The following is a 21,457-nucleotide window of genomic DNA, read 5'->3' as shown; positions in this document are numbered from 1 at the left end:
AGACCACCGACCTCCCGGTGAGGCGAAAGTGCGGCTAGAAATTACCTAATGAAGGCAAAAGCTTTGTGCAAACGTCGCGCTCCGGGACGAGGCTGACGGACCAGGATGCAGAGGAGAGGGGGCGGCCGAGCGGCAGGCCAGGGGGGACCAAGGCGCAAGCAAGTAAAGGCCGGGCCTGAAGGGACGCCAGGCTCGAGCTGAAAGGCCACGGGGCCCTTCCCACAGGGACGGCGCTTGCCTGGCGCCAAGCCCTGGAAGCCCCGGGTGTCAGGAAGCCTTGCAGAAACGCAAACCGTGAGGGTCGGAGCTGGGGAGAAGCGCGCCAAGCCGTCTGGGCCCCGGCAGGGTCCCTTCGCTGTCCGCAGGGTGTCCGCATTTCCAGGCTCGGCCCTTCACGCCTGTCCCCGCCCAGCAGTCCGTGGCCTCGGTTCCATCCGTCCTTGTATCCGCCCAGTCAGTGCCCTGGCACCTCTAGGACCTTCTGTCACCGCACACGGAACTTCTCGAAGGGCAAACCCCACACGTGGAAAAGCCCCCCCACACACACTTGCACGGAAGCGCCGCACCGGCTCCCCAGCGCCCGGGGGTCCCCCGCAGCGAGGCCCCGGCCGCGTCTTCCTCCGCAGAGCCGAGCCCGCGGTGGCCGTGTGATCCGCACTGGCGGCTTGCGCGACAGAGCAAACGGACCGCCTGCGGGGCCTGCCCCCGCCCTGCCGCCCGCACGCCAAGCGCGAGCGTCCCGGTACCTCCAAGGACCGGGGGTGGGGGGCTCGAGAACAAGGGTTCACACCCGCCTGCAGGGCGCCTGCCGGACCGTGTTGTCCTCGCTGGCCTTGCCGAGCCCACAGCCGTCCTCCACGTAGCCCGCAGAACCGGCCTCCCATGGGGCCCTGCTACCGGCGGGGAAAAGTTCAAGCCCCGTAGCGTGGCCCTTGTGCCACCAGGCCTTGGGCCGTCTCCGCTGCCTCGCCTCTTGCCGCGTCCGGCCGCCCCAGCCTGGACCACCACAGCCCCGTGGTTTTGCTCACGCCTCTTTTCCTGCCCATTGCTGCCTCGCCATCTTGCTTACCCGCAAGACTCCTTTTAGTATTTTTAAGACTCGCTTCAAGAGCTTCCCCCCTCCCCGGGGCGCCCGGGTGGCTCCATCGGGTGAGCGTCTGCCTTCGGCTCAGGTCGTGATCCCGGGCTCCTGGGATCGAGCCCCGCATTGGGCTCCCGCTCGGCGGGAAGCCTGCTCCTCCCTTATGTGCCCCTTCTCTCGCTCCCGCCTCTTAGGTCGCCTGGACTGTCCCTTCCTTAGTGCCAGGAGACCCTGTACCAGACCTTTCGGCGTCACAACAGCTGACCTTCCTTTTGTACTTCCTGAGTGACAGGCACTGTGCTAAGGGCTTTACCCATTTTCCTTCACCTAGTGCCCCAAACCGCCCTGTGACAGGGGTGCTCGTGTCCTCTCCTTTCCCAGAAGAGGAAACGGAGGCCCAGACAGGCCACACAGCTTACTCCTAAGGGGCAGAGCCGAGTCAAACACGGGCTGTGGGGCCGCAGTAGTTGGGCCCCGAGGTGCTACGCTTGCCCCCTCGCACTCTGCCACACTTGGAATGGTTTATGGCCCTTATCTCTTTTTGTCTGCCTTTAAAAAAAAAAAAAAAGATTTTATTTATTTATTTGACAGAGAGAGATACAGTGAGAGAGGGAACACAAGCAGGAGGAGTGTGAGAGGGAGAAGCAGGCCTCCCGCCGAGCAGGGAGCCCGATGTGGGGCTCGATCCCAGGACCCTGGGACCATGACCCGAGCTGAAGGCAGACGCTCAACAATTGAGCCACCCAGGCGCCCCTATTTTATTTTTTTTTAAGATTTTATTTATTTATCTGACAGAGAGAGGGAACACAAGCAGGGGGAGTGGGAGAGGGAGAAGCAGGCTTCCCGCCGAGCAGGGAGCCCGATGCGGGGCTCGATCCCAGGACCCCAGGATCATGACCCGGGCCGAAGGCGGACGCTCAACCACTGAGCCCCCCAGCGCCCCACTCTTTTTGTCTTCGCGTCCGTGACTCCTCGCTGAGGGCACAAACTATGTCTTAGTGGTCTGCATATCCGCAGCACGTGGTACAACATCCGTCCCGTGAAAGACCAGGGCCGCCCTCGTCTTTGGTTCCACCTCGGTGGGAAAAGATTTGCCCGGGCCCAAACCTGTGGTATGAATTTTGTTTTCTGTTTTAGGGAGAGCTTCTGTTCTCAAGTGCCTGCAACTTCCCCCGGGATCTTGCTCCATCAATTATGATTCCTTTGCATCTCCAGCCACTTCCTCTCCTTTCACTCCTTCCCCTCCTTTTCACTCTGCTGTCCTCTCACCAAGAAGTGAACAGCCTCCCTGCCCTGCAACCACTTACTGACCATCCGCGTGTTCGTTCAACGCGCTTACTGAGTGGAGGAAGGCTCTCAAGGTCAGCCACCGCCTCCCGAGCGTGGCGCTCAAAGACCCCTTTCTGAGCCTCGACGTTGTAGACGGACGAAGATGCCACATCCCTGCTCTCACCATCAATGTCATTTCTCTGTGGACCACGCTGGCTTCTCGTTGACTTCCTCGCTCACTCTTCTCCCGCCTCCTAAGCACCACCATTCTCCGAGTCACCTAGGCCCCAAACCTGATCTCTCTCCTTTGGGCATCACATCCAACCTCTTACCAACACGTGTTGATTCTTTTTTTTTTTTTTTTAATTTATTTATTTGAGAGAGAGCATGAGAAGGGGGAGGGTCAGAGGGAGAAGCAGGCTCCCCGCTGAGCAGGGAGCCTGATGTGGGACTCGATCCTAGGACTCCAGGATCATGACCTGAGCTGAAGGCAGTCGCTTAACCGACTGAGCCACCCAGGCGCCCCCACGTGTTGATTCTTGACGCTATCTGTTCAGTTTGGTCCTTGGGTTTCATCATCACTGCCCGCACCCTCGTGATAGCACAAGCTGCAGCTTGCTGAGCACCTAGCAACAGGTTGTCGTGCCTGATGCGAACAATACAATGGCGAGTCAAAGAACGGTCCCTGCTCTCAAGGACCTTATAGTCTAGTTGGGGGAGGGTGACAAACAAGGCCGTGACTTAAGTATGTAATTACACATTACGCCAAATGCTACGAAGGACGTACGTGGGATGCAGCAATGGAGGATAATGTAATGAGAGGACCTGCTTAAGAGAAGGTGCCCCGGAAAGGCTTCCTGGAGGAGGTGATGTTCAGGTTGAGACTTGTAAGGCCAGTAGGATCAGACTGATAGAAGGAAGGATTTACCACCCTCCACTGGTCCCAATTTGCTCATCCAGGATTATGTCCCAATGTTTGTTTCTCTACCAACCAGCCTAGACTATTTGCCTTTTTACCCGTGAGCTGGGCTTTTGTCTGGAGTGTGTCCAGTCCCCACGTCCATGAAACCCTTCGGGCTGCAGCTCAGTTGCCATTTTCCATGAGGACGTCACTGGTCACTCCAGAAGAGCTTTCCCCTTGCTGTCTTTTGCGCCACTCTAGCAGGTTCGATGGAACTCACCCTGTTCTTCCTTGCACGGTAGCTAGCTGCCCCATTATGTCTTCTCCAGCTAGACAAAAGGCTTCTGGAAGCCGGGGGTTGCATCTGGTATCTTTGTGTCCCTCACAGCAGCTAACATGTGCCAGATGCTCAATAAATGATTGCAGAGGGAACTTCCTCTTTCTGGACCTCACTATCTTAATCTAAAACATGAGGAAGTTGCACAGATGAGTTCTAAGGCCTCTCCTATCAGTGATGATAAAAGAGAATTCTGAAGGACGTGCACTATGAATCCACAAAAAGAAAGTGCGTGCCTTTTGCGAATTTTCGGTTCAAAAAAAAATCCCAAAGGGACAGTGAGGCAGATGCCAGAGATTTAAATACAGCTGCCGAAGAGCATGGCACATGAGCGTGTTAGGTTTCTGCACAATTAACCATTACACACAGACAGAGGCCAGGTACCTGCTGTGAGAGAGCAAAGGATCCATGAGAGATGCGTGGACTAGGACAGGGGAAATGTCCCTTTCCCAGCTGGGAAGAGGGGTAGGTTTCCAGGACAGCTTAAAAAAAAAAAAAAAAAAGGGAAATGTCACAGAACAGGGTACAGATTCTGATTACTTACAAAGAAATGGTGCTAGGAAAAGAGGAGTGTGGACACGCCAAATGGGCCACTCGATGCCCTCATGAGGAGGGTTCAGGTCCCCCACAGTGGCAGACAGCAGTATCTGGCGGAATTTCCGGGTGACAGCTATCTGAGAGGAGCGTGAGGGAGGTTTGGGGGTGACCGCACGTGAGAGTGCGAGAACTCCAAGCGGGGAGGTATGGAGACCGTCCCAGGCAAGGACCTACCAGCTCTGTCTTGTGGTTGGAAGCAATTCAGTGGCTTTGTGTTCGTTACACTAAATGCAAGCTTTTCAACTGTCGACTTTTCTTGAAGAAGTGAAAAGGTTTGCGAACAACCTCTCTCTTCTGACTTACCACAGAGGTTGAGGTATTCCTAGGCAGACTGAGGGTGAAAATGAAAAAAAAAAGAAAAGAAAGAAAAGAAAGAAGGAAGGAAGAAAAGGAAAGAAGGAAGGAGGGAAAGAAAGAAAGAAAGAAAGAAAAAAGAAAGAAAGAAAAAGAAGGAAAGAAAGAAGAAAGAAAGAAAGAAAGAAAAAGAAAGACCAGGAGGTAAAGGTTCAAAGATCCTAAAATGGTCAACAGGGAAAACCTCCCTGCTGTTAAGTAGAGCAATGTCAAAGGAGGAGACAACGGGCTACTAGGGTTCAACCCCGTTGGAAGTGAATTGGATAATTCTGGAGAAGAGATGACAAACAATAGGGAAGGTAGAAGGGATTAAAATCCACAGTCAAGGGGCGCCTGGGTGGCTCAGTTGGTTGAGCATCTGCCTTCGGCTCAGGTCATGATCCCGGGGTCCCAGGATCGAGCCCCGCATTGGGCTCCCTGCCTGGCGGGGAAGCCTGCTTCTCTCCTCCCACTCCCCCTGCTTGTGCTCTCTCTCTCTCTCTGACAAATAAACAAATAAAATCTTTAAAAAAATAAATACAATATTTTATTTTATATTCATATAAAATATTTAAGTAATCTCTACACCCAACATGGGGCTCGAACTCACCACCCCGAGATCAAGCATTGCACGCTCTACTGACTGAGCCAGCCGGGTGCCCCTCACCTTCCTCCACCTCTTAATCTAACAGGTGTCCCCCTGTAGGGTGAGGAGCCCCACCCACCAAAGGAGACATGGAAACCGTCTCCAAGGACTATGAGGTTGTGTGCAGAAAATTCAAGGACTTGGGAGACCACGTGGTGTTTTCTTTTCTTCTTACAAAAGAAAACTGGTGGGGCGCCTGGGTGGCTCAGTCGGTTAAGCGCCTGCCTTCGGCTCAGGTCATGATCCCAGGGTCCTGGGATCGAGCCCCGCATCGGGCTCCCTGCTCGGCGGGAAGCCTGCTTCTCCCTCTCCCACTCCCCCTGCTTGTGTTCCCTCTCTCGCTGTGTCTCTCTCTGTCAAATAAATAAATAAAATCTTTAAAAAAAAAAAAAAAGAAAACTGGTACTTTGGAAAAGAAAAGAATACGGAATGTGGAAGATGACATGGCTGCCTATAGAGATGGAATTTTAGAATAGGATTTGTCCGGACCATAGTTAAAAATACTAGACTGCTGGGCTCTTGGCTACGAACAGAGTTCTCTACGATAACTAAAAAAAAAATGTGTTTACCCAGAGCCTTGCTGATCTGATAAAGAGAACTTGAAATTGAAAATGGAGGGGAAAAGCAGAAAAATGCCCTGATAATATTATAAAATCAATGACTATGGATGCTATCAGATATGACGGCAAGAACACTACTGTAAGAGGTGCCCATTCAGTCGCAGAAGAATGCATCTACGAAAAGAGTCAGAAATCGGGGTGCTTGGGTGGCTCAGTCAGGCGAGCGTCCGACTCTTGGGTTCGGCTCAAGTCGTGATCTCAGGGCCATGGGATCGAGCCCCGCGTCGGGCTCCGAGCCCCGCACGGAGTCGGCTTGGGATTCTCTCTCTCCCTCTCCCTCTGCCCCTCCCCCTGCTCTCTCTCTCAAATAAATAAATCTTAAAAATAAAGAAGGATGGCCTTGAGAATGGGAGTCAGGTAAGTCCTACCTGCATAGAAATTCACAAACATGAGGACAGAGGCTGCTACGGAGATTCGGTGACGTTTAAAGGACAGAACAGGTGTTCGGGACACGGTGTAAGTACATCACACTCTGGCCTCCAGGATGGGGGAAGTGGACGACCTACTCTTGGTGCAGATCACAAAAATGGCCAGGGCAAGGCCTAGCAGCAATGAGGGACTCTGTCCAGAGTTGTCATGAGTTGCATTTGCCTAACGGCCGAGCATTTAGAAGTTGTTTACTTGTCTTGCTGACAAGATTACCCCTCAGACAGTAGAGAACCCACCAAGAGGGATTGTTTGTTCTTCAGGTCCTCATTCGAACCAGTGATGGAAGGGCCGATTGGCCAAGCGGAAATTTGAAGAGCAAGCCTTTTAGCTCAGAGTTTGTGAGAGCCTAAGGCTGGACACAGGAAGGCATTTGCCCTAGAACGTAAGAAGGCAGACTTCAGAGGGCCCGGAGAACAGAAAGGCAGCATGAGGGCAAAGCAAAAGCAGTGGTCCAGGAGATCTAGCTTTAAATCATGCTTCTGCCTTCTTCCAGCGGTGTGACCTTGCTTAAGTTACTTAAACTCTCTGGGCGGGGTGCCTGGGTGGCTCAGTGCGTTGAGCATCCGTCTTCGGCTTAGTCATGATCCCGGGGTCCTGGGATCGAGCCCTACATCGGGCTCCCTGCTCCTTGGCTCCTCGGGAAGCCTGCTTCTCCCTCTCCCACTCCCCCTGCTTGTGTTCCCTCTCTTGCTGTGTCTCTCTCTGTCAAATAAATAAATAAAATCTTAAAAAAAAACCCAACTCTCTGGGCTTCTGTTTTCCACAGAAAGGACAAGGGAGGGAGGGAGAAAATGAGAAGAAAGGACAGGAGGAAGGCATAATAATCGAGTGGCACTGCCTACTTCCTGGGCTTGCTAGGACAATCAGATGAGATAGCCCAGGCGAAGGGCTTAGCACCTAGTAGCTATGCATGACTTGTTCGTTTTCTGGCACTTTCTGTTTGGCCTCCCTTCCCCAAAGGGTGAGAGGCCCTTAGGAACTAAATTCTGACCATGTAACTGTGAGGTATTTTAATGAAGAAATAAAAGGAAAGGTATCAAAAGGAAATGATGTAAATGCACAGAGAATCCTTTGATGATGAGACATGACAAAGGCGGAAGAGCAGGGCCGAATATGAAACGGTAACGCGGAACTGCCAAAATCCCATCAGGGAGGCCTGGCCCCAGATGAGCTAATTCTAGGAGTAAGAAAAAGAGGCTGTTTCCACTTTGTTTGCATCAGAAAGCAAAGGAAGGAGGCCCTGAGGCCTGCAAGTTGGGGCAGATAGTATGTTTTGTTTTAACTAAAATTAGTTTTTAAAATTATAAGCACATGCAAAAAGAATTCCAACAGTGCCTCAGGGTATGAGCTTAAACACGAAATGGACAACAGACAACAAAGATAAAGACAACCTCTTGAATTTCCACTTCGCTTTGGTCTCCCCGCCATACAAACTCTGCCCATTAGCCTGGAAAGGGTCAAGCAGACGTTGCTAAAAGGGAACTATGGGAGTTAACTACTGAAGTTCTAAGAAAGCAGCAAGGTGCTTTAAATGGTTTTGAGCCTCTTGGCCCCAGACAAACTATATTTCAGGATGTTGAGAGGGATAACCTGTAGATGAGATCACTGTGCTTGCTGTTTGTAACCTTTGGGGAGCCAGGGGGAATAAGAAAGATGCTGGAAGCCTAGAGAAGGACATATGTTCCTTTTTAAAGGGCAGATGGTAGGCCTCACAAGCTTTAGACAAGTAGGTTTCAGCTTAATCACAGGCAAGTTTCTAGAATACATTATGGGAAGGGATGGCTTGCATGACACCTAGATGGGAGCTAGTGATCACAAAGGGTTTAGAAAGTCCTTGACTTAAGAATAGCTCAAGACAGGGGCGCCTGGGTGCCTCAGTGGGTTAAGCGTGTGCCTTCGGCTCAGGTCGTGATCCCAGGGTCCTGGGATCGAGCCCCGCGTCGGGCTCCCTGCTCAGCGGGGAGCCTGCTTCTCCCTCTGCCTCTGTCCCTCCCCCTGCTTCTGCTCTCTGACAAATAAATAAATAAAATCTTAAAAAAAAAGATATTAGATGGCATGCTGACCAAATATGCAGATAAAGTAGGTCTGAGAGGGATAACGACGTAATACAGACAGACTCTACTCAAAAAGAACAATTGGCCAAGAGCAATTTAATAGAGATGAATGCACTCAGATGAAACACTGAGACACTAATTAATGGCAGGAAGGTATGAAAAAAAGAAGTTTTCATCTATTCTTTCAACAAGTATCTACTGAAAGTGCCAGGCACTGTGCTAGACGCTGGGGGTATACAGTGGTGAGGAAAACCAGGGCACTGTCCACCCTTCTGGAACTTAAAGACTATTGGAAGAGACAGCTAGTAATCAAATGTAGTCCATAAACAAATATATATTGACAAACTGTGATGAATAAAATCAAGTGCTAGGAGAGCATATGACAAAGGAACTTGGCCCCGTCAGGGAAGGTTTCTCAGAGGAACTAGAGGAACTGACACTTGAGCTGACTTCTCAAGGCTCAGGAGGAATACGCTAAGGTGAAGGGGCGGGGGTGGGGTGGGTGGAGAGTAAACGGTAAGTCAAGTGAGCCAACAGTATAAAATACCTGCTTACATGCAAACTGTGGTCCCTGCCCTTCCCCTTGGCCGAGACTCAGCTAGGGACTCAACGTGCTTGCTAGCCAGGTGGGTGGGCTCAGCCGATGACTTGGTCGGTGTGTTTTCCAGAGCTTGTCAAAGGGGCAGCCCTCATGGTCAGGCTGCTGGGGTTAGGACTGAGGAGACAGCCGCATAGCTGGGAGAACGTTCTCGAACAGGGAGATTGAGCCAATAGGTGGATACTTGAGGCTCACAGGAGCCAGGTGTCTCAGTGTTGGAGAAGAGAGTTGCAAATACGGAAGGGGAAGGAGGCTAGAACAAAGTCTCTGGTGTTGGACTGATAAATGGAGGTATCAGTATGAACTCAGGGTTTTTTTAAAATTAACTTATTTATTTTAGAGCGAGCGAGCGAGGAAGCATGAGTGGGAAGGGGCAGAGGGAGAGAGAATCTGAAGCAGGGCTCAATCCCACGACCTCGAGATCACGACCTGAGCCGAAGCCAGGAGTCGGCTGCTTACCCAAATGCGCCACCCCGGCGCCCAGTACGAACTGCCTTTTACATATGTACGTAGATAGGCTTTTTATCGATACAATACTGTAAATGTATTTTCCCTTCCTTATGATTTTCTTAGTAACTTTTTCTTTTCTCTAGCTCACTTTATTGTACGAATACAGCATATAATAGACATACCAGATACGTGTCAACCCACTGTTTCTGTTGTCGGTAAGCCTTCCAGTCAACGGTAGGCTATTCGTAGTGAAGTTGAGAAGTCAGAAAATTATATGTGAGGTTTCGACTGCGTAGGGATTGGCACCCTCTATCCAGGGTCAACTGTATCTACATCTATGTATCTACAGATATGCACGTATACGTGTATGTGTATGTACACAGACACACACTGATTTCCTAGCTCTTGGGGGCGCCTGGCTGGCTCGGTCGGTAGAGTGTGCGACTCTTGATCTCGAGGTCGTGAGTTTGAGCCCCACGCTGGGTGTACAGATTATTTAAAAAAAAAAAAAGAAAAAGAAAAGATCTCTGGATACTATTTCCTAGCTCTGTCCACTGAGAGGACCTAGGAACAATGGTGCCCCAGTAACGAGTGCCCCAGAACGTGGGCACTGGCTACCATTCTCAGTGAAAAGGAACCAGGGATCCTTGGGAGAAATTCCTGATTCCGGTGCCAGGGCAGGGAAAGTACAACACGAGCCTGGAACACCTGACTGGGTCACAAAGTAAGGAAGTGTTCAGAAAACGGGGGGAGGTGTCATAAGGGCAGAGGTGCCCGCTTTGGGCAGCAACATGATGATACAGAGGTTCCGCGCATGTGTGATCTCTGCCTCTACAGAGATCCTGAAGAGACTGAAAAGGAAGGGCAGGCCGCCACTGAATAGGCTGTGAGCAAGGAGGACTTCCATGGTGAACGGAAGGCTCCAGCTCCCGAGTTCACCGCTACTCAGCCTGAAGTCACAGACTGGTCTGAAGACGCGTAGGCGCCCTCGGTGCCTTGTCAGCAGTTCCCTACTGAGGACTGGTCTGCAGCTCCCACTGCTCCGGGCCACTGAGTGGGTAGGAACCCATTCCGCCGAGTGGTCTGAAGTTGCTCGTCCACAAAGGCATACCAAACAGAAATGAAGTTGACAGAAAATAAAGAGCTTCTAGAAAAATAATGATATGGTGGATTATAACTCACTGAGGAAAATAGAAATCCATCAGTCTGTGTTAAAACATTTAAAAAACATGAACAAATTAGTGGGGGGAGAAGAAAATGTTCCACCTAACAAACACCAACTAATAAAATGAAGTCGGAATGATGGAGATTTAAAAAAAAATCAACATTTAGCAACCATCACGGTAAAAATGGATTCAGGCAAGACTCGTCAATGGATACTAAAACTAGGAAGTGGGAGTTTAATGAGGAACAGAAAATCCAATTATCTTTTGTGATACACTTCACAATTACTTATTAATTACCAAGTATCTGGGAGATGCCATCTTAACCTTAGCCAGTAATGGGACAAATTGACATTGCATGCCTGTTGGTACAATGCACCAAGAAGAACATATCAATTTTGTTGCAGACCTTCCAAAAATGCTCACACTGAATCTAATCATTAGGAAACATTGAACAGACCAGAGCTGAGGTTCATGCTACAAAGTAATTAGCCTGTACTCTTCAAAAATGTCAAGGTCATGAATGAAAGGATGAGAAACTGTTTCCGTTTGTAGGAGATGAAAGAGACATGACAACTAAATGCAACTTATGATTCTGAACTTGGGAAGGGCTTTATTAGGACAATCAGTGAAATTGGAATGGGGTCTATGGATTAGACAGTGGAATGGCATCATTGTTAATTTCCTAATTTTGATGCTTCAGCTGGGGTCCTGGAAGAGACTATCCTTGTTTTTAGGAAATACACACTGAGGTATGAAGGGGTCACAGAGCAAGAGGTCTGCAAATTAATCTCAAATGGTTTAGAAAGAAACAAAGAGAATGACAGAACAATGTGGTAAAATGTCGACACACAGGGAAGCTCGGTGAAGGGTGTATGGTTCTTTGTGCTTATCTGCACTTTTGCTGTAAGTTATGAAACTATTTCGAAATCCAAAGTTAAACACTGTTAATTCAAATCAACTGGGAGAAAAAAGCCAACGTGATCTTACCGTACACTAATGCAAGTCTAGCCAGAATGAGGCCAGTGAACTCTGTGTGGGTCAGACCTCACTGGAACGTGGGATTTGGCTCCTGGAAGGTGAGGGGCCTGTATCGGATGAGGAACCACTGAGGGCTCTGGGAATGTTCAACCAGAAGAAGAAAAAGCCAGGAAGATAGCGGGGAGCCTGACTTCCGGTCTTCAGTTCTCCAAAGTGCATCTGGGACAGAGAGAGCAGACCTCTATAGGGAGACAAATTTTTGTTCAGTATGAGGAAGGGCTATTTACCAATTAGAGAGCAAAAAAGGGGGATTGAGCTATCTCGGGAGTTCCCTGTCGTAGGATATGCTCTGAAAGAGGCGGGACAACCCATCCTCATCAAGCGAGTTTATGAGTCTGCTCAATTCTGGGCCCAATAACGACTAAGGTCCTTCTGATGGAGAGCCCACGGTTCTCTGTTATCTTCAGGTGGTGGGAATTTGAGCACTTCAGGAATGAAATGCACCCTGTGTTGGACTCGGATGAACATTTCCTTCTGTTCACATGGGGCATGAGTCATCCTGCTCTCATGTGGGCTATTTCAATATATAATATCCTGAGCACCTTGGAAAATTTATTTGTCCCCCAGAAATGAGCTGGTTACCACAGTAAAAGTCAAAATGCTTTTATTTTAGAAACTGTCATTTGACAACATCGAAAATAGGTCCTGAGAAAACAGTAACAAAAAACTTAGGAGAAAGTCTGGCAAGAACGTAAATGCTCAGCATCTCAGGACCAAACATCTTCAGGTTGCTGGCAGCCTGCCTGCTCATACACCTTGTCCCGGCACTTCTCACTCTTCATTAAAAAGTGAGCCCTTCTTTCGATCCAGCGCTTCCACAAGCTCACTATACAGAATATTCACCTGGGAAAGAGAACAGCAGATAGATTTCCTGAGACACAAGGAAATGTGGCACCGCTTCCCAGACTCTTAGGGAAGAGGGACTCCATCGCACGAGGTCCGTTGACTCGGGACAGCAGCGATTATAAGGGAGAAGGTGCTTAAACCATAAAATAGCCTTTGCTCTTATTTGGTAGCAAGACTTCCCCCCACCCCCCCTCAAGCCTCTCCTGGTTAGCTAGTGGCCCAGAAGTCTGCAACCCAGACTACTCCCTCGAGAAAACACCTCCGGAAACCGTCATCGTTGGCCCAGCGGTCAGTCCTTCCCCACTTGCACTGGCATCGACGGTGATGCATCTTTCCAGAGCTCTATCTTGGCATTCTTCTTAGATTCCACTTGCTCTCCCTAGGTGCCCCCCGCCCCACGTTCACCATCCTTCCTGGTTTTCACTCTAAGACGTTACGGTTTAGAGTCCCCTAAGTCTCGTAGTTCTGCGGAAGCACTGCGAGGAACAATGATCAGGATCCTTTCCCGGCCAAGAAGGTAGGGCTGAGTCTTTACCGGGTGCCCAGATAGAACCTCTCGGCCCCCCTAGTCCTCTTCCCTCCTCACCTGAGTTTCATAGCTTCTCTTGAGGGAGCCAAGGTGGTCAAGAAAACGCAAGGCTAGGCCACACCATTTTTCTGCAGAGACATACTTTCTCCTGCCATACATAAATATGCCAGTGTTCCAGGACTTGATCATCAGCCAGAGAATCTCTGCTTCTGGGTAGCCTTCCTGAAATCCAAGAACAGTATCAGTGCTGTGCCCGTTATTATTAAACATTACTAAACATGGGTGCTCTGCTAACACCAAGGAAAGAGCCATAGCGTCCATGAACAATGCCAAGCCCCTCGAGAGTAGGAGGAGAGCATCTTGAAGGTTTGTCAGCTGTAGAATGCTCCACAGCAAGACCTCAGGAAGTGACATGTAAACTGGAAAAAGCATCGAGGCCCGCTTGGACTCAGCCTTGGTCTCCCTGACACAGGAGAAAACCCTCTGTCTTGTTGGTGGCTCCCCTTGGTGTGCCCTCAGTCTATTATCTCTAATTCTCAGAGAAGCTTGTCAAGAAGCAGTTTTATCGAATCTGCTAATTTCCTCGACCTGAATCAGTGGGTATTTAGAATAGAAATGATATTCATCTTTAGGTTTTGCATATATATTTATTTTAAGGAACTGGCTCACACAATTGTGGGGGCTGGCAAGTTGGAAATCTGTAGGGTAGGCCAGCAGGCTGCATATTCAGGTAAGAGATGATGTTGCAATCTTGAGTCTGAAATCTGTAGGGCAAGCCAGCGGGCTGGAGACTCGGGCAGGATTTCGTTGTTACAATCTTGAGGCAGAATTCCTTCTCCGGGAAATCTCAGTTTTTGCTTTAAGGCAAAACCTGGTTTTGGAGGGTAAGCCGTTTTATTTAAGTCAACCCATTGTAATTAAAAGGAAAATACTACTCTTCTGTGTTGACGACACGTACCTAGCTATGAACAAAAGGGCCCATTTCTAAGACGGTCCCTTCACCTAAGAGTAGTCTTCAACGTGGCTGATCACAAGATTTTGCAATAAAGAAAGGGATTGGTCTGAGGAGCTACTTTCCAGGTTCTTGTATAGGAGATGGACCACGAAGGGAGCATTCACGTGCTCGATCCAGGTTAAAGCCCTTCATCTACGCAACAGGCCCCTGAAGGGGGAAATGCGATAGAAGACTCGGGCCGCGGTTTCTTGGGAGTGTCCACGTCTCAGCTGAAATGCCTTCACTCATTTGGGTCTACAGAAATCACCGTGCATAAAACCCTCTGAGAATGAGGGCGCTAAGAGGGACCAAACAAGGCTCTTATCCCAAAGGCTACACAGTGCCTCTGGGGAGCCAGGGCATCCGTGGACAGAGAGGACTACACAAGGCATGTGATTAAGGAGTAGGCAGAGTCACACAGGCAGTCGGTGCTCTAATTCGGTTAAAAAAACAAACAAACGAGCATCAGACTGGCGCAGTCAGAGGAGGTCTCGTCTCTCCTTGGAACGCCACCTCCCGGCCCTGTCCACTCGGTAAATGTCTACTCTCTCTTCAAACTCACAAGCAGAGTCCCGTACTCCTTTCTCTCTGCTTCCACAGCAAGCTTTACGTCCCTGACACAACTCCGAGCACCTCGCTTTGGCCCTGTGCATGTATTTATGTCCTCCGCCAGACGGTTGCGTTCGCGGAGGTGCAGGGCATTAGCCTTGCTCACCTCTGTAACCTCAGAGTCGCACACCATGCCCGGCACGGAAGGGGCGCACAACGGATGCTTGATGGATGAATGCACGAACGAATGCCTCAATGCCCCAAGGCTCCCCCCTCTGTGAGGCAGTCCCTGATGCCCGCGCCACTCGGCTCCTACGGCCCTCAGTTCGCAGCACCGCAACAGCACTTCGTAACACGGTGCTGGCCGTCTCCCCCACTCGGCCGGGAGCTCCCTGCAGGCAGCGTGGCATCTGCCTTTGTAAAGTCACAGCCCGGCACAGGGTCTGGCAGGGTCACGATCGTAACTGAACGGACGACCAGATGACTGAACAAACATGGCCTGAGGGTAGAGGAGTCGGACCTAGACATCCGGAGATGATAGGAAATCTCCACAAGAGGCAAATGCGTGGAAAGCAGACTGGTGGCCGTCAGGGACTGGGGCGCGGAGGAATGGCGAAGGACGCCTGCTGGTTACAGGGTCTCTTCAGAGTGACAGCGATGCTACAGATTCGGACACTGATGGCGCTTGCACAACACACACGAAAACCCACAGAACCGGATACTTTACCATTGTGAGTTTTATAATATATGACTTATATCTCAATAAAAATGATCATCTAGATATACAGAGAAAGAGAAGGGATTCCGTGTGGGCAGAACAGGACAAATAAAGACCTGGGCTGTGCCTGAGGTTGTGCACGTCTCAGGGGGACTAATACGTGTTTGGCCTAAGCAGACAATTTATGTAGGGAACTTAGTGGGAACTAGGACGAGAAATGTAGGGCAGGGCTACCTAAGTAGGTCCTAAATCCTTTTCCTCGGAACAGCAGTGTCATGAAAAATAGATGGTCAATAAAAACAGGGTTCTTCAGCCCCGTATGTCTTGGACACGCTGCATTCTACACATACCCTCTTGGAGCAGTATCATGCACATTCGTTCATTCAGCGTCCCAGAAGTTTTACAGAAAAGAAATCATGTGACTGTGCTTAATACAGGGTATGCAGACCATTTACTAACATCTTGTGGAATGTCGTTTGTGAAACACTGGCCTGGAGCGTAAAGGGTTTTGCATCACAAGCCATAGATTTTGGAATGTATTCTGCCGGCAATGAGAAATCACTGAAAGTTTCTGAGAAGGGAACGGATAGTGATGAAATTGGAGTTTTCTTGAGAGTGAAAGGCCAGTGGTGTTTAGGATGGACGTGAGTGTGAGAAAACAGCGAGGACTGTTTAAATGGAACTGTTAAGAGTCTAAGGATGAAGTGACTAAGACGTGCACAACGGGGAGAACTAACATAGTGGCAATGGAAAGATGTAAGGAAGATTCTAAAGGAAGAATCAATAAAACCTGGTAACGGCTTTGATAGGGGAAATGAAAGATACATGAATTGAAAATGGCTCGAAAGTGCATAGTTTGAGTGGCTGAGGGAATGCTGATACCATTGAAAGGAGGAACTGGAAGATGATTCTGGGGATAAGGGATCAAGATAATGATAAGTTCTCCTTTAATCATGTTGGGCTTGAGGTAGCTTTGGGAGATAGGTAAGCTGTTGCACGTATGGACTGGAACTGAGATAACACTTGAAGTGTATCAATTCACTTGAAGCACAGAGTTACAGAATATAGAGAAGGAAAGAGCAGAGAATCATGGAAATGTTCACAGTTGGGTGGAGGAGTGAAAAGATAATGCAGAGGAGCGGTGTGAAAATAAAGGACACAGGAACAAATTTCAGTGAGGAGGCAGAGGTTAATAATGAGGGCCAGGGTAAAGAAAGAGGCTATCAGATTTGTTAGCAGTCAGTAATTTGCGGCGCCGCTGAGTACAGTGTGGCTAACGGGGCAGGGAGTGAGGGAAAGAGTGGCTCAAGATGAGGACAGACAAGGAGGCAAGGGCCATGTAGGCCACATTCAGAATTTTGGTCTTTAAGAGCAGTGGGAAACTACAGACGAAGATAAGCAAGGTCACATATTTGAAAATTTAAAACATCATTCTGGTCACTTGATGGAAAAAGGTATGGAAGAAAGCCAGAGATGCAAGGAGACCAGCTAAACGTTTCCTACAGTAGCTGAGGTGAAGATGATAACTTGAACTAGGCTGGTGATGGTGGAGGATGGGAAGAAGTGAATGAATCTGAGATATTTAGGAGGCAGAACTGACAGGACTTGGTAACACACTAGAAATGGGGGATGATGCCTACATGTCTGGCTTATCGGCAACTAGAAACACGATGGTGCCATTCAATGAGTTAGGCAACACCACAGGAGTTTTATTTCACGTCCAGTGTGGCTTAGGAGAATCACTAATCTTCAATAAAGTAATGCATCAGCGCAGCTACTCACCCCAAAGCGACCTAGACTGGCCTAGGTGACATACAAGTCAATGACAGCAAATACAGGTGTTGGCTCTTAGGACTTTCTGGGGCTCATAACAGAAGCCAGTTTTTTTCTGTCCTCACCATCTTAATAAATACAGCAGTCATACAAATTTCTAACAAAACTAGGTGTTCTGGAACACAATGACTGTCTCTTTAGGTTCTCCTCGGGGCTCCTGAAGTGATTATTGTGTATATCAGTTTTACTGAGATACAATTCAAGTGCCATACAATTTACCTATTTACAGTGTACAATTCAATGGTTTTTAGTATATTCACAGAGTTCTGCAACCATTGCCACAATTAATTTCAGAACATTTTTATCCCCTTTAAAGGGAACCGTGTGCCCGTTAGTCACTCCCCATTTCCCCCAATACTCTTCCCACATCTTTCGGCAACTACTAATCTCATGTCTCTCTCTTCTAGATTGGCCTGTTCTGGACATTTCAGATAAATGGAGTCACCCAGTATGTGGTCCTTATAAGAGGCATCTTTCACTTAGCATAATGCTTTCAAGATCCATCCATGTTGTAGTATGTGTCAGTAACTCATTTCTTTTTATGGCAAAGTCTGTTCCCCTCACATGTGAAGCCTCTTATGTTGCTTCTCAGGACACAGCCTCTGTTCTTATAGATTGCCCTTACCCCAGGAGAAAATCTCTAAGTCCCTGCTCCAGAGCTTTGGCGGGGGGCAGTGGACCCCTTTCTTCTGAGTGATCCACCTGCTTTTAGAGTAGGGTACTGGGTAGGGCGGTAGTCTCTAGTGTTCTCGGCTTGCCTCTTTGGGTGGGGAACCTCTGCCCTCCGAGTTAGCTGGGGCAAGGGTCCCGGTGGTCTGACTTGCCTGAGGAAGGTCCTTCGCCCTCTAAGTGGGGGCTGGGAGAAGGAAGGGAGGCCTCACTCTTTCGGCCATACTTGCCAAAAATTTAGCCTTTGTAGCTTGGAGCTGAAGGTGGGAGAGAAGTGCTGACAGCCTGCTGCTCTTTGTGGGCCAGCATGTCGTTCGACTGGGAGGCTGAGGGGAGTGGGAGCATTGTTTCCATGGCCACAGTTTCCTGGAGTGGAGCTTCCCTCATGCTGAGCTGGGGGTGGGGGAGGGCGCCGAGTGAGTCGTGGCTCAAGCAGCACAGACTCCCAAGGATCCTACCAAGATTTAGTAGATTTTCTTGAAGAGGCCCTTTTCCATTTTCTGTATGCTCTTAAAACAATTTCTAAAGACTTTATTGCTTTTTCTTTCTTTTCCTTCTTTTAAAAGATTTATTTGTTTTTAAAGATTTTATTTATTTGAGAGGGAGAGAGAGAGAGAGAGAGCGCAAGCGCACAGGAGCAGGGGGAGTGGGAGAGGGAGAAGCAGGCTTCCCGCCGAGCAGGGAGCCCGATGCGGGGCTCGATCCCAGGACCCTGGGATCATGACCTGAGCCGAAGGCAGACGCTTAACGACTGAGCCACCCAGGCGCCCCTATATTTATTTATTTTTGTTTAAGAGAGAGAGAGCGAGAGAGCACGCGAGCCAGTGAGGGGGAGGGGCAGAGGGAGAGAATCCTCAAGCAGACTCCCCGCTGAATGAGGAGCCTGATGCAGGGTTCAAGCTCACGAACCTGAAACCATAACCTGGGCTGAAATCAAGAGTTGGATGCTTAACCAACTGAGCCACTCAGGTGCCCCTAGTTGTTTTTTCTATAATTTTCACCAGTATGGTTGTTTTGCTGGGGAACATGCCCATTCAGATTCTCATATTGCCATTATAGAGGTGGAAGTCTCTAGAAACCTCCTTTTATTAATAAGGAAACTGAGGCCAAGATATTCAGTGCCATCTGCCTAGGACCACACAGTATGCTTGTGGCACAGATAAGAAGTAGAAGCCAGGGGCACTCACAAGCCTTTGACTGGTTATTTTCCCAAGCACAACCTCCAATTTAGTGAAAATGTCTCCATTTTCACCTGATGTTAACAAAGAAATATACTGTTGTTTATATAGATTTCCTTGATTTGATTAATTCTGTGGTTGAACACCTTTTGTATGTGTTTCTTAGCCAACTGCAGGTCTTCTTTTGTAGCTTACCTGGCTACAAAAAAAAAGCTATTGCTTTTGCTCATTTTTTTCTGGTGTTGGTAATCTTTTTCTTATTGATTTTTAATTTAAAAATGGATACATAGATGAATGGAGCAGAACAGAGACCCCAGAAACAAACCCATGATTATATGGTCAATTAATCTATGACAAAGGAGGTAATAATATACAATGGAGGAAAAGATAGTATTTTCAATAAATGGTGCCAGGAAAACTGGACAGCCACATGTAAAAGAATGAAACTGGACCACTTTCTAAGACCATACACAAAAACAAACTCAAAATGAATGAAAGACCTAAATGTGAGACCTGAAACCATAAAAATCCTAGAAGAGAACACAAGCAGTACTTTCTCTGACATCAGCCATAGCAACATTTTTCTAGATGTTTCCTAAGGCCAGGGAAACAAAAGCAAAAATAAACTATTGGGACTGCATTTAAATAAAAAACTTTTGCACAGCAAAGGAAACCAGAAACAAAATAAAAAGACAATGTGATGAACAGGAGAAGATATTTGCAAATGATATATCTGACAAGGTACTAACCAAAATATATACAAAATGTACACCACTCAACCCCCCAAAAACAATCTGATTAAAATAATGGACAGAGGACCTGAGTAGACATTTTCCAAAGAAGACATACAGATGGTGAACAGACACATGAAAAGAGGCTCAACATCACTCATCATCAGGGAAATGCACATCAAAACCACAATAAGATATCAGCTTACACCAGTTAGATGGGCTAAAATCAAAATGACAAGAAATAACAAGTGTTGGTGAGGATGTGGAGAAAAAGGAACCCTCATGCATTGTTGGTGGGAATGCAAACTGGTGCAGCCACTGTGGAAAACAGTATGGAGGTCCCTCAAAAAATTAAAAATAGAAATACCATATGATCTAGTAATTCCACAATTGGGTATTTACACAAAGAAAACAAAAACACTAATTCAAAAAGATATATGCACCCCTATGTTTACTGCAACATTATAGCCAAGATACGGAAATAACCTATGTGTCCACTGACAGACAAATGGATAAGGAAAGTGTGGTGTACACACACACACACGAATATTACACAGCCATAAAAAAGGATGAGCTCGTGCCACTTGAGACAACAGGAATGGATGGACCTGGAAGGTGTTACGCTAAGTGAAATAAGTCAGACTGAGAAAGACAAATACCATATGATTTCACTCATAAGTGGAACCTTAAAAAAAACCCCAAACAACAAATGAATACACAAACAAAAAGCAGAATCAAACTTATAAACACAGAGAACTAACTGATGGTTGCCGAAGCGGAGAGAGGTGGGGGTTGAGCAAAATGGATGAAGGGGAGAAAGAGATCCAGGCTCTCAGTTACGGAATGGACAGGTCACAGGAATAAAGGCACAGCATAAGGGGTACAGTCAGTGATGTTGTACTAGCCATGCAATGGGTGTAATGGGACAGACGGCAGCTACACTTGTGCCAAACACGGCATAATGTATAAACTTTGTCAAGTCGCTAAGTTGTAAACCTGAAACTAATGTAACATTGTGTGTCAACTCAAAAAAATAAATAAATAAAAATAAAAATGCTACAAATATTTTATCTAAGTCCGTGGCTTATTTTAAAGCTTTCTGTGGTATCTTGGGTCATTCACTAATTTATATAACTGAGGGGCGCCTGGGTGGCTCAGTCAGTTAAGTAACTGCCTTCAGCTCAGATCATGATCCCAGGGTCCTGGGATCAAGTCCTGCATCAGGCTCCGCTCTCTGTCAAATAAATAAATAAAATCTTTAAAAAATTTCTGTAACTGAATCTATTTTTTTTTCCTGTACCACTTCTGGGTGGGTCCTCTCCATCCCATAATTAAAAAACCTATTTTCGGGCACCTGGGTGGCTCAGTTGGTTAAGCGACTGCCTTCGGCTCAGGTCATGATCCTGGAGTCCCGGGATCGAGTCCCGCATCGGGCTCCCTGCTCGGCGGGGAGCCTGCTTCTCCCTCTGACCCTCCCCCCTCTCATGTGCTCTCTCATTCTCTCTCTCTCAAATAAATAAAATCTTTAAAAAAAAAAAACAAAACCTATTTTCTTTCTCTCTCGCTCTGTCTCTCATGAATAAAAAAAAAAAAGGGGCGCCTGGGTGGCTCAAATGGTTGGGCGTCTGCCTTCGGCTCGGGTCATGGTCTCGGGGTCCTGGGATCGAGTCCCGCATCGGGCTCCCTGCTCCTTGGGAGCCTGCTTCTTCCTCTGCCTTTCTCTCTCGCTCTGTCTCTCATGAATAAAAAAAAAAAAAAAAAATCTTAAAAAACCTATTTTCCTATATTTTCTCTTTTTTTTTTTTTTTTTTAAAGATTTTATTTATTTATTTGACAGAGAGAGACATAGCGAGAGCAGGAACACAAGCAGGGGGAGTGGGAGAGGGAGAAG

The 21,457-nt window shown here is 48.0% G+C and overlaps 1 protein-coding gene across 2 annotated transcripts in view; it reads right to left on the bottom strand.

Moving 5' to 3' along the window:
- Nucleotides 1-12,106: 12,106 nt before the first annotated feature.
- The window catches only part of TEX11 (testis expressed 11), a 307,210-nt gene continuing 297,859 nt past the window's right edge, over nt 12,107-21,457 (bottom strand). For both annotated transcript variants that reach the window (XM_081808717.1, XM_081808718.1), the window contains 2 exons: nt 12,952-13,116; nt 12,107-12,362 (listed from right to left, as the gene is read on the bottom strand). In XM_081808717.1, the coding sequence (XP_081664843.1) occupies nt 12,291-12,362; nt 12,952-13,116 (237 nt within the window). In that variant the 3' untranslated portion in view covers nt 12,107-12,290. The remainder of the gene's footprint in view (nt 12,363-12,951; nt 13,117-21,457) is intronic.

The sequence above is a fragment of the Leptonychotes weddellii genome, chromosome X, assembly GCF_054177405.1.
Source record: "Leptonychotes weddellii isolate Sample4059 chromosome X, ASM5417740v2, whole genome shotgun sequence".
Lineage (NCBI taxonomy): Eukaryota > Metazoa > Chordata > Mammalia > Carnivora > Phocidae > Leptonychotes > Leptonychotes weddellii.
This window is presented reverse-complemented; position numbering and strand designations above follow the sequence as displayed.